Genomic DNA, 15,055 nt, shown 5'->3' on the forward strand with positions numbered 1-15,055 from the left:
TATTTCGTATCTTCTAACGTTATTGGATTTTTAGGATACAGAGATGGTTCATGATTCAATGTGATTCCATGAATTGTTCTCGATCTGAAAGATTCATGAATATTAATGGAAGGAAGTCTCAAACAGATTTAACAATGTCAGTTGTTATTTACATTTCTTATTATTCTGTACTATTTACATTTCTTACTACTCCTATGGTTTTTTGTAGGTTGAAAATACCCACATATAACGATCAACCCAGACAGCTCAAGTATGAAGAGAAGACTCATTGCATGAAATGTGTAAGTTTTGCAATTTCATAATTCCAATGTTGATGCAAACAAACACTACTTCCAATATTTCCCATAATATAAGACTCGTTTTACTCTTTTATTTAATGTCAAATATCCGTTATTTTATTAGAAATAAAAAAGTATAGTATGCCCTTTAAAAGAATATAGAGGTGGATTTTGAAATCCTTAAAGTTCCTTCATTTTATTAATTATTAGTGATATATCATGAACCCGCTCGTACAAGTCTTGTAAATAAAGTCTATTTATATTTCACAGGATAATAAAGACATTTAAGGTAGTCAAAGTTTATCCATTATTCGCATTTTGATCAATATGAAAACTTAAATTCTAGGAAAAGTACAATTCACTTATTCTAATTAAACAGTCACGTTGAAATTTTGCAATCCCTCTGTTTTAAAGAATCTTATAAAAACAACATAAAACAATTAAATGCAAAATGAATAAATACTACAAAATATATATATAATTTTTACATATCAGGAATTATATTCTTAGACAAAATAAATGTTGTTATATTCTATATTCTGCTACAAACATATCTTAAATAATGAAAACGGAAACCTAATATAATTGACGTTAATTGCTATCAATATATATAATATAAGAAATATTAATACAAGATAATAAAGGAAGACAATAAAGTTTTATGTGATTACGCAATGTGATTGTACATCATTAACTATCATCGATGTCATATTTCATAAAAATAATAACTTTCAAATCCTGCTTTCCAGCAAATATTAACAATGACTCGAACTTATTTCTTGCAATTTTCTCACATTCAGTTATGCATCCAGCAAAATATGTATGATATTTTGTAATTTTCAAATCATGTAACTACTATTCACTTAATTTTGAAGTATGTTCATAGTAAGATAATGATTGATATATCTCAATTATGTAATCAATAAGTAATGTTAAATATATATAATGATATAATATAATTTGATTCCTTATAATGTACAAAGCGTTTAATTTCAGCTTTGTGTACTGTGACAAATAATTGTTGTCTTTTGTAAAATAATATTTAAGAGATCACGTAATTTTAATCAAATCTGCATCTTGAGTAAAGATACTGTCAGTCTCTTGTTTCAAAGATAGTGGCAGTTTCCTTATGCCCTGAATAAAATTACATGCAGAAGTAGTTGCCACCATATTTACTGGAATACCTCAGTTTCCTCTATCTTATTCATAACTCTAGGCCATACTTCATCTAAACTGTATCTATACAATGTTTAACAAATAAAATACATGTAACGTAATGTGAGATTTTAAAGTAAAAGTAAAACCAATAACAGTAATTAATGTTTAATTTTGAAATTTGTCACTTTACATAGTAATAAACAAACGTCATAGATCATATTATAATACACAAGTTTTCATAGTTAAAAAATCAGACTTTCTAGGCCTGTAGCCTATGAAACGGAGTACATTATACATTGTATTTCTGTTGGACTTCAATCTAATCACAGTTTATTCTGATGGATGAGTTAACGTAAGTTTATCAGCCACGATTTTGTGACGAGCTTATTAAAAAAAGAACCGAGTTCTAATATACTTTTTTTTCCATACATTCCAATCACAATTTTATCCCAATATGCCACCCTTACCCTGGACCATTCAAACGATATTAACTTGAAATCATTATATATCTTATTTCTTAATTACAGTGCCAGCATAAAAACTTTTTCTATACCAGTCCTTCTTATGTGAAGCTTAAAATGTCCCACCTTGTGCATTTGACTTTACAAAATAATTGTTTTACGTAACTCTATGATTTGTTATTGTTGACAGAATAAGCGATCATTACGATCCAAGGTATTGGTGCGTCTATTTCTTACGTTATATTATACAGGTATATAATATATACCAACAGTTTAGCATTTCTTACATTAAATTCCATACATTTAGTAAAGACAATGTATAGAGAGGAATCAACTTTCAAATTTTTTTACATATAATCCGTAGCGATAATTAAAACGAATATTCAAAGCATACACATAATTAGCTATACATAATTTACGGGGTAACGCATAAAGTAAGACAAATCACTTTAACATTGTTTATGTTTTCTAAAACTCCATTATCAAGAAATGTTAATGCTTATCCAATTTTATATATATATATATATATATATATGTACATATATAAACATATATATACATATACGTATATATACATATATTTATTTATTTATTTATTTATATATAAGTGTGTATATCTTTTGTATTTATATTAATCTTTTTATCAGTAAATTCACGCTAATATACATTATATATAAACTAAGCAAATTAATTGACGAATTACTATACCATTTAACTATTAATTATTCCTCTTTTATTTTTATTCGATAGTAAGATATTAAAATACATATAACATTAAACAATATCAATCTTATTTGGAATAAAAATACTGTGCACGCGATGTACCGTTGATGAAACGATTTATCTTTTATATAACTGCAGAAAATAAACTTTATTATTAACTGATGTAACTAAAAATTGATATTGATGTCCTGCTGCATGTATATTGAAATATTACATGGTATAAGTTAAAAGAAAACTAATAAAAATGTTTTGCAATCAAAATCAGTTTCATTTTTCTTTTAAATAGCCAAATTTAGTGTATATTTCCCTTACTTATATCATGCTCTGTCAAAATAAAAATAAAAATGAAAACAGAAAAAAGTAAACGAAAAAAGAAACAATATGACATATTTACATCAAATAAAAGTAAAAATAACTTCGTGAATATTAATCTGCGAATTAGTGAATTTACTAATGAAAAGATATTTATGTGTGTATATTAAATATACTGTACTTGTTTCTTGATGTAATCAACTGAATTATATTAAATGTTGAAGGTATCATTGAGATACAATTAATATAAGTTGTGCTACAAGACTGAGACTAAAGCAAAGTGTTTACAGCACCACGATTTAAACTGAAACAATTAATATCTTGATGCATTTACAGTTGACAATAAATTTTTCTGTATATCCAACATTGCGACTAATCACTTCAGATATAAAAAAATTAAAAGGCAGTATTATAAATGTAAAGTATAATTATACATGTTGGTAATTGTTTTATAGTTCAGGAGATTGGTTTTCCTTTAATATTCATTATTTCAATTTCTGTACGCATATCAGTAACAAATATATCATATGCGTTATTCACTATAATGTATAGGTACATGTAATTATATAACATCTAAAGCCAAGCTCCTGTAATATACACAACATTTTGAGGCACTTAAACGTGTGCTCAAAGACCATGTTTCTGACAACTCTTATATTACTTGCCAAAGCATAATTCTAAATTGTATGTTATCTCATGTAACGGTAATATTAAAAAGAAAAGTCAGTGCCGTAAATAGGTGCCTAAACATGTCATAACAACTTTTTTCTCATTTGAGATGAATACAAAACTAAAATCTATTTAATATTATTTCCAGAATATTAATAACAGTAGATAACTTATTATTATTTCTGATTTACTCGGAATAAAAATTTTAAAGCTTCTAGTAGAGACTAGAATGTACCTGAGGCAACGTGGAATGTTATATTTTCTAAAGTCAAAGAGGAAGAAAGAGAGAAATATACTAATGTTCTAATTTAATTTTCTTGTGTTATATTATTTTCTTTGCTTGTATGTGTATTATGTCTTAGAAACTATTAATAATTTTATCAATAAATATACCGAATTTATATTTCTGTCTTATAATATAAAGGTTACAGTATCGTAAGACAAGTAATTTTTTAGTATTTTATAGTATTCTGGATAAGTATGAAAGATTAAGTTTTTTTATTAATAATAATCTGTTTTTAAAAATATTAATTATTAAGCACGTATAAAACATAATAATGAAAATATAACAAACCAGTGTCAATTTTAGTTCGTATACAAAACCATATAATTCTAGTTTAAACGGATTTCGTTACTTAAGAGATAATTATAAAGTGTTTTAATATTTTTTTAATAATAATTACAATAGAATAAAGCTTTACTAGTGTGATCTTGCGATAGATTTAATAGCTTTAATAAATTTTATTGGTTTTTATGTTTTTTTCATTAGAATGCTTTAATACATATCACTGTAGGCAATGATAGTGAGACCACAGATACTTTATATCTCACCAATAAAGCATTTCCTTGTTTCGTTTTCATTTTGAATTTTCAAACACTTTCCAAATACTTCCCAAAATTTTCAAAAACTCAGATGATACGGTAAATATTTCATTTGTACATTAATTATTTATATTTTAACGTCATCTATTATAATTGTCATTAATATTCTGGAAAAATGCAGATCTTATTTATAAATAATGTAAATGAAATATAGAAAATTACAAGAAAACAGAAATTAATTTTTTCAAATTAAGCATCCTTATGATTTATCTGCTTTAAAAGTTACATTCTTTTTTTCGTTTTTTTAATCAGAATTCTGTATTTACTGAATAAGTTTCGTTGCACTCTGAACATTCATTAAGCTGTACGCACATAGCAAGGTTTGGCACAAAGATAAACATTTCCCAGTTACGGCCCTGTGCTATGAAAGGGGAGAGGAGAAAGGAATTAAAAGATTAATACCTTAGTTTAACATTTTTACAAGCTAACAAATATGTACCTCCAAAATCACAGAACCAAAGCATTAACAATACTCTTCTACACAATGTATTATCCTGCCAGCAAACGTATTTTTTTTTTAAATATGCAGCGAATTAGAGTTTCTTCAAACAATTTTTGTATGATAGTTAATTGATACCACATTCATTGTAGGCGAAGTCACTGTACAATGTAAAAAGTTTTCTTCATACCCACTATATCCAGTATAGGATAAAAGCAGTGGTACATAATCCATATAATCCAGATGAAGAATAACAGCTAAATATTGAAATTCACTGCGGTAGTATCTGCAAAGGTACTTCCTTTACTACATCTTTAACTATACATGTTATTTAAAATCTTAATTAAATTTGTGGGTATGTGTATGTAAACAAACATTATAGATAACTAATAACATAAAAAAAAATAAGTTTACTCACATATTGATTTACATATTTCCATCCCTTTCATCTGTCTTATGTTTTGTACAAGGTAATTCGCGACAGTGTTGTGCTACTTGAGCATAACTCGGTCTTGTAAGATCCTATAATAAAACGTATTAATGTAGCAAATACAATTAATAAGATGTTTAAAAGTTATTTATTAAAAAACATTCTTATTTATAAAATTTATATTTAATAACATTAATGATGTGGCTTTAAAAGTTAATTTTTATTAAATCTTATAACTTGTTTGTAACCATATAACAAAAACATTTTGTAAGTTATATTAATATCAAAATTATCACAAAATTTATAATAAATAAGATAATACTAGTACTTTCCATAAAATCTATTTCGTTCATTAAAACGTTCATTAGTTATAGCCAGATTTTTTATGATATGATATGTATATATCAACGTTGCATTACATAATTAAATATTTCAATAATAATATTTTTCTACATAACTTTAATAAGACATTTTTATAATTTTTAGGCTTTCATTATTATTCTTTCAAATATAATACTATATGAGTATATTAACATAAAGTTAATATTGTAAAAGGAGGAGTACAAATTATATATAAAAAAAGGATATACTTACTACAGGGAAAGTAGAAGTTCCTCCCACTTGTGACTGGGAATTTTGTGAGGCAGTAGGGATATTACATTCACACCTAGATACTTGTTCAGAATCTTCCACTGTGTGTGCATTTGAAACAGCCTCGTCCACTCCATTCACCATGTTTGAATCGTCAGTCTTTACAGATCTGTCAGCGGTGCATTTCAATAATAAAGGACTAAACCTGAACGTGCATATATATAAGTATAATAGATACATATTCAATACATATTAAATAATTACAACTGTGCACCTTAAAATACCATGCACGAATATAAGACAGCCACTATTATATACATTTCATTCAAAAAAAAGAAAAATAAAACAAAGGGGGGGAAATAAAGAAAAATATTATTACTACATAGTTAAGGGAATGGGTCTTGCAAGATTGCAACACTTATTTAACAAACCAGTATACACATCATTTATTTACTTTCACTGACAATGAATCTATAGTCATCCATTAATAATGAACCATGCGTTTTATTATATTCTTATGTGCCGAATATTACAGCTTAACTTTATATTAAAAATTAAGAATTTAATTGAAATGTCTTTAAGAATAACTTGAAAATGAACAATTAATAATTGTAATATAATATAATATAATATACTAATACAGTATAACATAACATAATATTATAATAATGGATAATAATAATAATAATAATAATAATAATAATAATAATAGTAGTAGTAGTAGTAGTAGTAGTAGTAGTAGTAGTAGTAGTAGTAGTAGTAGTAGTAGTAGTAGTAGTAGTGGAAGTAGTAGTAGTAGTAGTAGTAGTAGTAGTAGTAGTAGTAGTAGTAATAGTAGTAGTAGTGGTGGTAGTAGTAGTAGTAGTAGTAGTAGTAGTAGTAGTAGTAGTAGTAGTAGCAGTAGTATTAGTAGTAGTAGTTGTAGGAGTAGTAGTAGGAGTAGTGGTAGTAATAGTAGCGGTAGTAGTAGTAATAGTTGTTGTAATAGTAATAGTAGTAGTAATGGGAGTAATGGTAGTAATAGTAGTTGTAGGAGTAGTAGTAGTAATAGTAATGGTAGCAACAGTAGTAGTACTAATAGTAATAGAGTAGCAGTAGCAGTAGAAATAGTAGTAGTAGCAGTAGTAGTAGTAATGAATAATAATAATAGTAATAATAATGAATGATAATAACAATGTTCATCATAATAATTGTAATGATACTGGTAATTTCATAACAGTGATCATAAACACCATGAGAGAGAAGAGAGACAATTTTAATAATAATAATAATAAATAAAGAAGTGGTACCAATATTAATAACAATAGCAGTAATAATAATAGCAATAACAATGACAATGATAATAATAATAACAGTGATAATAGTTATAGAGAAGATAGTACTACAGAAAATACATACTACATGACTACTAGCAATATCAACAGTAATCATTGATAACAATGATAATTGTTATGATATCAGAAAAATAATCATAATAATGAATTATGATTATAAAACAGGAAGAGAAAAAAGATATAGAGAAAATGATAATAGTGATGGATACCAAAGAAATGATTTACTAAAAATGATATTGATATTAATAATTATAACTTTAATAGTCACAGAGCAAAAAATAATAATAGTATTAGAAGTTACATTAGCAGTATTAATAGTAGCAGTAATAATAATATTAGTAATAAGAACAAAGATGTTTATAGTGACAATGGTGCTATCAATAATGGTACAAATAATAATAATAGTGAAAATGATGATATCAATGAAGATGATGAAAGTGGTAAAATAATAATAATAATAATAATAATAATAATAATAAAATAATGATAATAATAATAATAAAATAATAACAAACTCATGTATTAAAGAACCCTGAATAATATAATAATTCATATGTATTGTTCATTTGCCGCAGTAATACAGGCAAGAAATATAAATTGTGCTACCACAGATTACTGCATACATTCTTGCATACATACGCATTGCAACATTGTGTCATATTTAATCACCATAGAAGACTGGTAAAACTTCTGACTACCTAGTATCAAATGAATACCTCGATTTTGAGCATTTTATGCTTTAAAATTAAAGTTTGCTTTTTCATCGAGTGGAGCACCAGCTCTTATTTGAAAAAGAACCATACTAGCGAGGCATTCCAAGCAATATTAAACAACTTATCACTCGATGGAGAAAAAGATGTGGCAATGAATAGAAATAAATGGCAAATTGGTATAACTGAGCACATCTACAAAATTAACCACCATAGAGAGTAAAATAATGGTAAATTCAGGAAAAATACACCTACTCCTTACTGCTCTATGTATGAGTATAACATAATTAAGAAAGGGAAAGTTTAAAAATTATAGTACAATAAACAAACTTTTTACATAATTTCAAAATTGTTATGTGTGGACATATGCTAATAACATTAAAGGTAAATTTACTTTTGAGGAAATTAAAAAACAATTAGCTGCAATTGTTTTTGTAATTGTGTTAAGAAATTTCATAAGACATCACTAAAAATAAAATACAATAATTGCAAAATATTTTGGTATCTTTTATTAATTATTGACAAATTAAAATATAATACATGGACTACTTATTATTAACATAATGTAAAGTCAGCTTCCAAAAATAAAATATATATTTTAGTATTTATTATTCTTACTTATTTTGTCAGAGTAATTAATTTACTACTTTTATCCATTCTATTTATGAATTAGTAAATAAGCAGAAACTTCAACATTATTACAGTATCATATTAACAGAATATAACTTATACTGAAAGTAACAAACTACCAAGAACAAAGCTACTTTCCCTTTCCTTCTTATATAGGTGATATGAAAATATAGGTGGACTATATAACTTTCACTAATACACATCCACCATACAGAGCATAGCACGCATATAATGCAGCCAACACTATCAAACACAGCTTAGCAATCTTTTCAGGCTCTATGTGACTGCCTGTATATGAGTCATTCTGATGTATATGTGTGTATGTGCGCGCATGTTTATATGTATGTATATATCTGTGTGTATATCTATACATATATACATAATATATGCAATGTATCATTAAAAGCAATTGAAGAACTTTAACAATAATTTATAATAAGCAATACTTTAGAAATGTAATTAAACAACTACCTGCTTTTACAATAAACGAAGAATATATCTTCTATTACACACATGCACATACACAGATTATGTATGCACATATACAAGCATATATATGTAATATGTATTTTATACATGTGTCATACATATACAAATACATAAATGTATGTATGTATGCATGTTAAATGTACTTGTGTACGTAATTACGTATGTGTGTGTCTGTATATGTACGTTGTACATATGTGTGTATAAGAAGAAAGCACACTCACTTATCAGGAGATGACGGGGGAGTGAGAGTGATGGTGCTGAGAGCGATGTCTGTGGAGTCATTGTTGCTAGCAGAAGCATTAGAGTTGATATTTGTAGATGCAGCGGAAGTAGTTGTTGATGTACTGCTAGAACCAGTTGGAGCTTCTAGCAAACCAGCATGACCACCAGCACTTGACCCTGGACTTGCAGACCTACTGCTGTTACTTGTTGGTTGTTGATGGTATTGTTGTGAAGTTCCTGTAGGTTCTTTTTCTTTGACGCTTTTCAATTTTGCAGTACCTTTAACTACATCTGAAAGCCTATTCTGCGATTGCGTACAATCTGTACCAACAGTTTCTACTGAAGCATTATGGGATTTTGCAAGATCAGCATCTAGACCAGGAAGAGGAGGGAAAGCAGAAGCTTCCAAATCGAATTGTACCCCTCGGTTGCATTGTGTGTTATTATTACTGGCCGGGGTAGATTCTCTGATTGATGGTAAAGGGCTACTATTAGCCTTTGATAATGACTCTTGGTCTTTGGTCCTACGATGCATACGGTGACGTGGAAATTGTACTCCAGAATCCAGAGTTTGCGCATCATTTTCTTGGGATCCTTTCGAATGACTGCTATTATAATGGGCCTCTCCAGTTGCTACGGTTGTATGTGAGGAATGGAATTTTGTGCCGGTCTGGTAGGAAGAAGAAGTTGGCTTCACCGTAGGCAAGCTCGAAGTAAAAGTCGGAACTGTTGCTCCTAAAGATATTGGTGCCCCACTTATAGGCGGATGTGAAGTACGTCCCATTGGCACCATATTACCACCACCATCCATTAAGCCTGGCCTTTCAGATCCATTTCTTTGCTTATTTCTGCATCACATATATATATATATATATATATATATATGTATATATATAAAGTAATTTTTTGTAAATATTACTTGTAAAGAAATTATTTTTTTAAAACACTATCACATTTACGTTGTTAAAAATAATTATTAATGTCAATACCTGTGACGAGGGTTGTATCTGTTATGTGGTTTAAACGTGTTATGTGGTGTAATACCATTCATAAAAACACCTGACATATCAAAGTAAGCGGGACTCGCAGGTCCCCAAGGCATCATTCCAGGAGGATAAAATGGTTGATGCTACAAAGAGTATACAAAATTATTCAAATCTAAATACCTAATGCAGTTCGAAACATTTAAACATAAGAACACTTTAATATTTAATAATACTTAAGTACTATTAAGCAATATTTAATTGAAGACTAAAAAAAGAGAAATATATATATTAATATATGTAAATATTAAAATACAAATGACAATACATTCAAAATATTAAGTAAATTATTTTTTAAATATATCTAATTGTATAACTTGGAACTTTTTATATAACATTGTCTACTTACATATACATGAACCTGATTGGCATATGGCGGCATTGTAGTTTGTGGCATAGTAGTACCATTTGTATAAAGGAAGCGTTGCTGTCCAGCTGTATAGCTATTTGGATCATAAACAGGCGGTGGTGGTGGTGTTGTTCTATAACCATTTTTAATACCACCCACACTAGCAACTGCCGGGATTGGTAGCCTATTCATTGGTTTAGCTTTGATTCTAGCCATTATTGGCTTTCCCTACATTATATATAATAATATTAACATTAAATATTATAAAACAAAAGAACTTTGAATAGAACTTACATATATTTCTAATGTATTTTGTTTATAAGCAATTAATACAAGCAAATAATCATTATAATTATTAATTGTTCCAAACTAAAATAACATCTTGAAAATATTTTTCTTTAATTCGGTTTATATTATTAATTATATATTATATAATATATACTGCAATTTATTGAAACATAAAATGAAGGTATATAGACACAAGTAGTGGATAACTACAATTTTGTATGATTATGTAATATGTTTTAATGCCTTTTATAATTTTTATTAAATTAAAAATAAATTATTTCTTTACTGAATAGTACCTGAAACTCCCGAACTTCCTCACGTAAAAACCTGTAGGCCTTTTGAGCATCTTCATCAGATTCAAAAGTTACGTACCAAGAACTATTATGGGCGAACTCACATGATATAAACCTTGGACATCCTTCCCCAGAGAATAAATTCTGTAATCAAAAACATTATTTCATTGATGATCTGTGATTAGAAAGGAACACCTGTTAATCAAATGTTATATCAATGTCTGCTTTCCATACATAACAAAAAAAATAATATGTATATCTGTTTCACCTTTACATCTTCCAATGGCGTATTATCTGGTATTTCACGAAGAATTACAATACATCGTTTGTGGTTAGGTCTTACTTTCTGCCCCTCTTCATCAACTTGTACATTTGGAGATTCTCTAAGAACTTCTGTTATAAGTTTTATATCTTTTGTCAATTTCTTTACTTGGTTGAAATTTGCTACTGTCCATATTGGTACATATTGATCATTATCCATTTGTGATAATAAATATGTATCATTAGCTAAGTTTTCTCTAGAAAGACAATAAAATACAATAGAATATATATTTACTGAATACAAATGATATATAAATATTGTTGAATGTTCTATAATAATTGATGTTCATTGTATATGTTATTAACTGTTGTATGATAAAACAAAATATAATATATCTTGTACTATTGTTGTATAATAAATAAATAAAAAAATAAGAAAAGTAATAACTATATCAAACATTACTCATTAGTGTCCTCTAATGCTATTCTTTATTTCTTTTGTTCTTTTATTCTCTACTAATTCTTTATTCTTATATTCTTTTATTTTAAAATTTGAATTGTGATCAAATTTTAAAATACTTTACACAGATAAAAAATAAATATACATAATAAAAAGGGAGATATAATATAAAGAATACGTGATAATTCTATATTGTTTATAAAAGTTTGCAAAAAACTAAAATCATATTATAATCATAATATGTCACTAAATTAGTAGTAATCAATAGAATTCTATACAATGTTATAATAAGTTTCACGAGATTAAGAGCTTACCTGGAGAAATAATATTCAAGTTGTGAAGAGAGCATTTGTTTAAGTTGCTCCAGCGGTATACCAGGGGCAGATATGTCACCCATTGGAGCAGGTTGATTTGGCACATCACCTAAGGGAGCAACGTCTACTGGACCGTAACCTGCTGCACCCCCTATACCAATAGCGTGTTGCAATGTAGGTTCCAAATTACCAACAGCTGCCTCCAATATTAATTCATTTCCACTTGGAACTCCATTCATGATGTTATATTCCAGATTGGATGCAGTACTTCCAATTGCACCCCCAACAGAACCCAAAGGTTCAGGGGTGGCTGGATAGACCGCCCCTGGTGGGAGCTTCCCGATGTCCCCATTCATGTACACGTACCCTATGAAAAATACAAAATGTAATTAGTAACAAAAATATATAACATATTGTTATATATTATAAGAACAACTAACGCCCAGTACATGATATACTTACATATTATAACATGGAATATAAAATTTAATTAATTAGTGATTTTAACTTTATTTATAAAGACCATTACTTTTAATTATATCTTAATTTTAAGAAACCAAAAATAGATTTGTATCAATCAACAACCATAATGAAATATATATCATTAATACAATTAATACATTAATAATGAAATTGTATCAGATCATTTTAGATAAATAACTGTAATATGAATACAATAATACCAGAAAAATATATCTTCTACTATTTTTATACCCCAATTAATACTAGATTCATATTTCATAAACAAGCAAACAAATCAATAACCTTGAAAAGTGACCTTTTGATCTTTTACACTTGAAAAATTAGCTGATATAGTATTTATTTACATTATTAAGCATATGCATATCAAGTCATTTTGCAATCATATTAAATAATTACAGCAATTTCTTAAAAAAACAATTTTAAATGAGATTTTCAATAATTTTCCTAAACTACACAATTGCAAAATGTAATATTAAAATTTTAACTATTAAATTATTTTGTTATAGAGAGAAATACTTTCCATAAATGTGATTAAAACTATGTAATATGCATAATACACTAGTCTGATGTAATACATTTGTAGTACCTATATGTATATATATTTGTACACATACATACATGAATCCATATATACACAGACATGGGTGTATATGTGCATGTGCCCCACGTATGATGCGCGCGCGCGTGCTTATGTTCAATAGCACATAGTCGTTTCATGATGTGTACATGTCTGCGCGTATGTGCGTGTATGATGTGTGTGTGCGTGCGCGCGCGCGCGCGGGCGTGTATGTGCATATCTAAATGCACATATATAGACGAATTCAAATTATACAAAATTTATTTACATGAAATCTCGGCGAACCATAAAGGAACGATAAATATAAAAATAGAGAAGAGACTCCAGATTTCTTGATGTTCACGTAAAACAACTGTTTTCGAACAATTACTTTTTGATTCTATATGTAAAATGAGAAATACCGTGGAGCATGTTTTAAAATCATAATTCTAATAAGAAATTTTTCACTGATTTTGTTGAAAGTAAAAATTGAATGTTGATCGTACAAACCGTGCCACATGCTAAGATTTGATCTTGTTCAGTATCAATGTGCAATCGTCAAGCATTAACACTTAAACGTCACATTGTATCCTTCTGATATAGTTCTTTGGGAAAGGTTACGGCATGAAAAGTAAAAATTTTGAAAAGGCAAGATATGCAATATGTTGGATGCGATTAGCCAAATATAGAGCGAGACGTTGGCCGGGCCAACACGTTCACGCACGCAGATATGGTGACAACCACTTGGACAGTACACTTATGCGTATCGTATATCGTTACCGAAATCACCATTCATCCCGAAACAATCCCAGATTCCATGTGCCTTTATCAATAGGTGTTCTCAGCAGCTTCGTTTACTGGCTCGTTCTTCGGGTGTAAGTACCGTGAGCGCACACGGTTGTGCGCAAAAAACGCAACCTTATTCCTCGTTCTCAAGCTATGAATAGTTAGCCATAAGCATCTGCCCTCAATCCTCTACATCATTTGGATCAATGTGAGTCGCGCCGTTTTAGAATTTTATAAAATTCTTACCGAGAAGATGAATCAACTCAACACAATTTCTCAAGGAAACTACAAAATGGCCGACACAGAAAGGCACATGCCGTAGCTCGGTGCATTGTGGGTCGTAAGTATGTAGCTCGACTATAGTGATATCTGGTGGTTAGATTGCCATGACTCGCATCAGCCCGGTAAATTTAAATCTTTAAAAGTATTTTGCGGGACTGTCCTATTCATTTATATCACTTGAAAAACTCTATATTATTTTATATTAATATACTTTATAAGTTATAGATTTATATAAAAACTGTCTTGTTAGATAATTATAATTATCTCATTTTCTATTACCAATATCTAATTAAATATGTAGATATGAACTTAACCTAAATTTAATATGTATAGAACTATTGCACTCACTGACGCGCCCATATAATTAAAAAGAAATATATATAGATCTATACTTGTATATGCATGTATAGACATCCAGAGCTAATTATATACGTACACACAATCTACAAGTATAAATTATTTCCCATCTATGATATTGATATAATTTTTTATATGTTTTTATTAATATATTTTCAAATTTCTGTATTATACGATAAATTCTTAATGTAAATATTAAGAAAGTCATTTTCTAATATAATGATAACATTAATTAAATATAATTATGACTGTAAT

General features: G+C 28.2%; 1 protein-coding gene across 7 annotated transcripts; it reads right to left on the reverse strand.

The window, feature by feature from the left end:
* Positions 1 to 1,585: 1,585 nt before the first annotated feature.
* Larp4B (La-related protein 4B) lies at positions 1,586 to 14,516 on the reverse strand. 7 transcript variants are annotated; one of them, XR_004465497.2, is made up of 11 exons: positions 14,156 to 14,467; positions 12,337 to 12,703; positions 11,570 to 11,819; positions 11,305 to 11,445; positions 10,721 to 10,948; positions 10,318 to 10,457; positions 9,328 to 10,176; positions 5,947 to 6,148; positions 5,341 to 5,444; positions 4,923 to 5,208; positions 1,586 to 4,844 (listed from the first exon to the last, which is right to left on the reverse strand). XR_004465497.2 is itself a non-coding variant. In XM_033346135.2 (11 exons), exons 2-10 carry the CDS (start codon positions 14,169 to 14,171, stop codon positions 5,349 to 5,351), a joined length of 2,289 nt encoding a protein of 762 aa, XP_033202026.1. In that variant the 5' UTR covers positions 14,172 to 14,312; positions 14,408 to 14,472; the 3' UTR covers positions 1,586 to 5,208; positions 5,341 to 5,348. The 7 variants fall into 7 exon arrangements, 6 of the variants coding, with proteins under 6 accessions (XP_033202026.1, XP_033202030.1, XP_033202029.1 ...); XM_033346135.2 differs by having other exon boundaries at positions 1,586 to 5,208; positions 14,156 to 14,312; positions 14,408 to 14,472; XM_033346139.2 differs by having other exon boundaries at positions 1,586 to 5,208; positions 14,408 to 14,516.
* Between the last annotated feature and the right edge of the window lie 539 nt (positions 14,517 to 15,055).

This window comes from Bombus vancouverensis, chromosome 9, assembly GCF_051014615.1.
Source record: "Bombus vancouverensis nearcticus chromosome 9, iyBomVanc1_principal, whole genome shotgun sequence".
NCBI classification, from domain to species: Eukaryota; Metazoa; Arthropoda; class Insecta; order Hymenoptera; family Apidae; genus Bombus; species Bombus vancouverensis.

Coding starts and splice junctions, on each gene's coding strand:
- Larp4B (XM_033346135.2), bottom strand. Junction 10,949..11,304: donor AGGAAGTTCGGGAGTTTCAG/GTACTATTCAGT, acceptor TATATAATGTAG/GGAAAGCCAATAATGGCTAG. Junction 6,149..9,327: donor CCCCCGTCATCTCCTGATAA/GTGAGTGTGCTT, acceptor ATGCACGTTCAG/GTTTAGTCCTTTATTATTGA.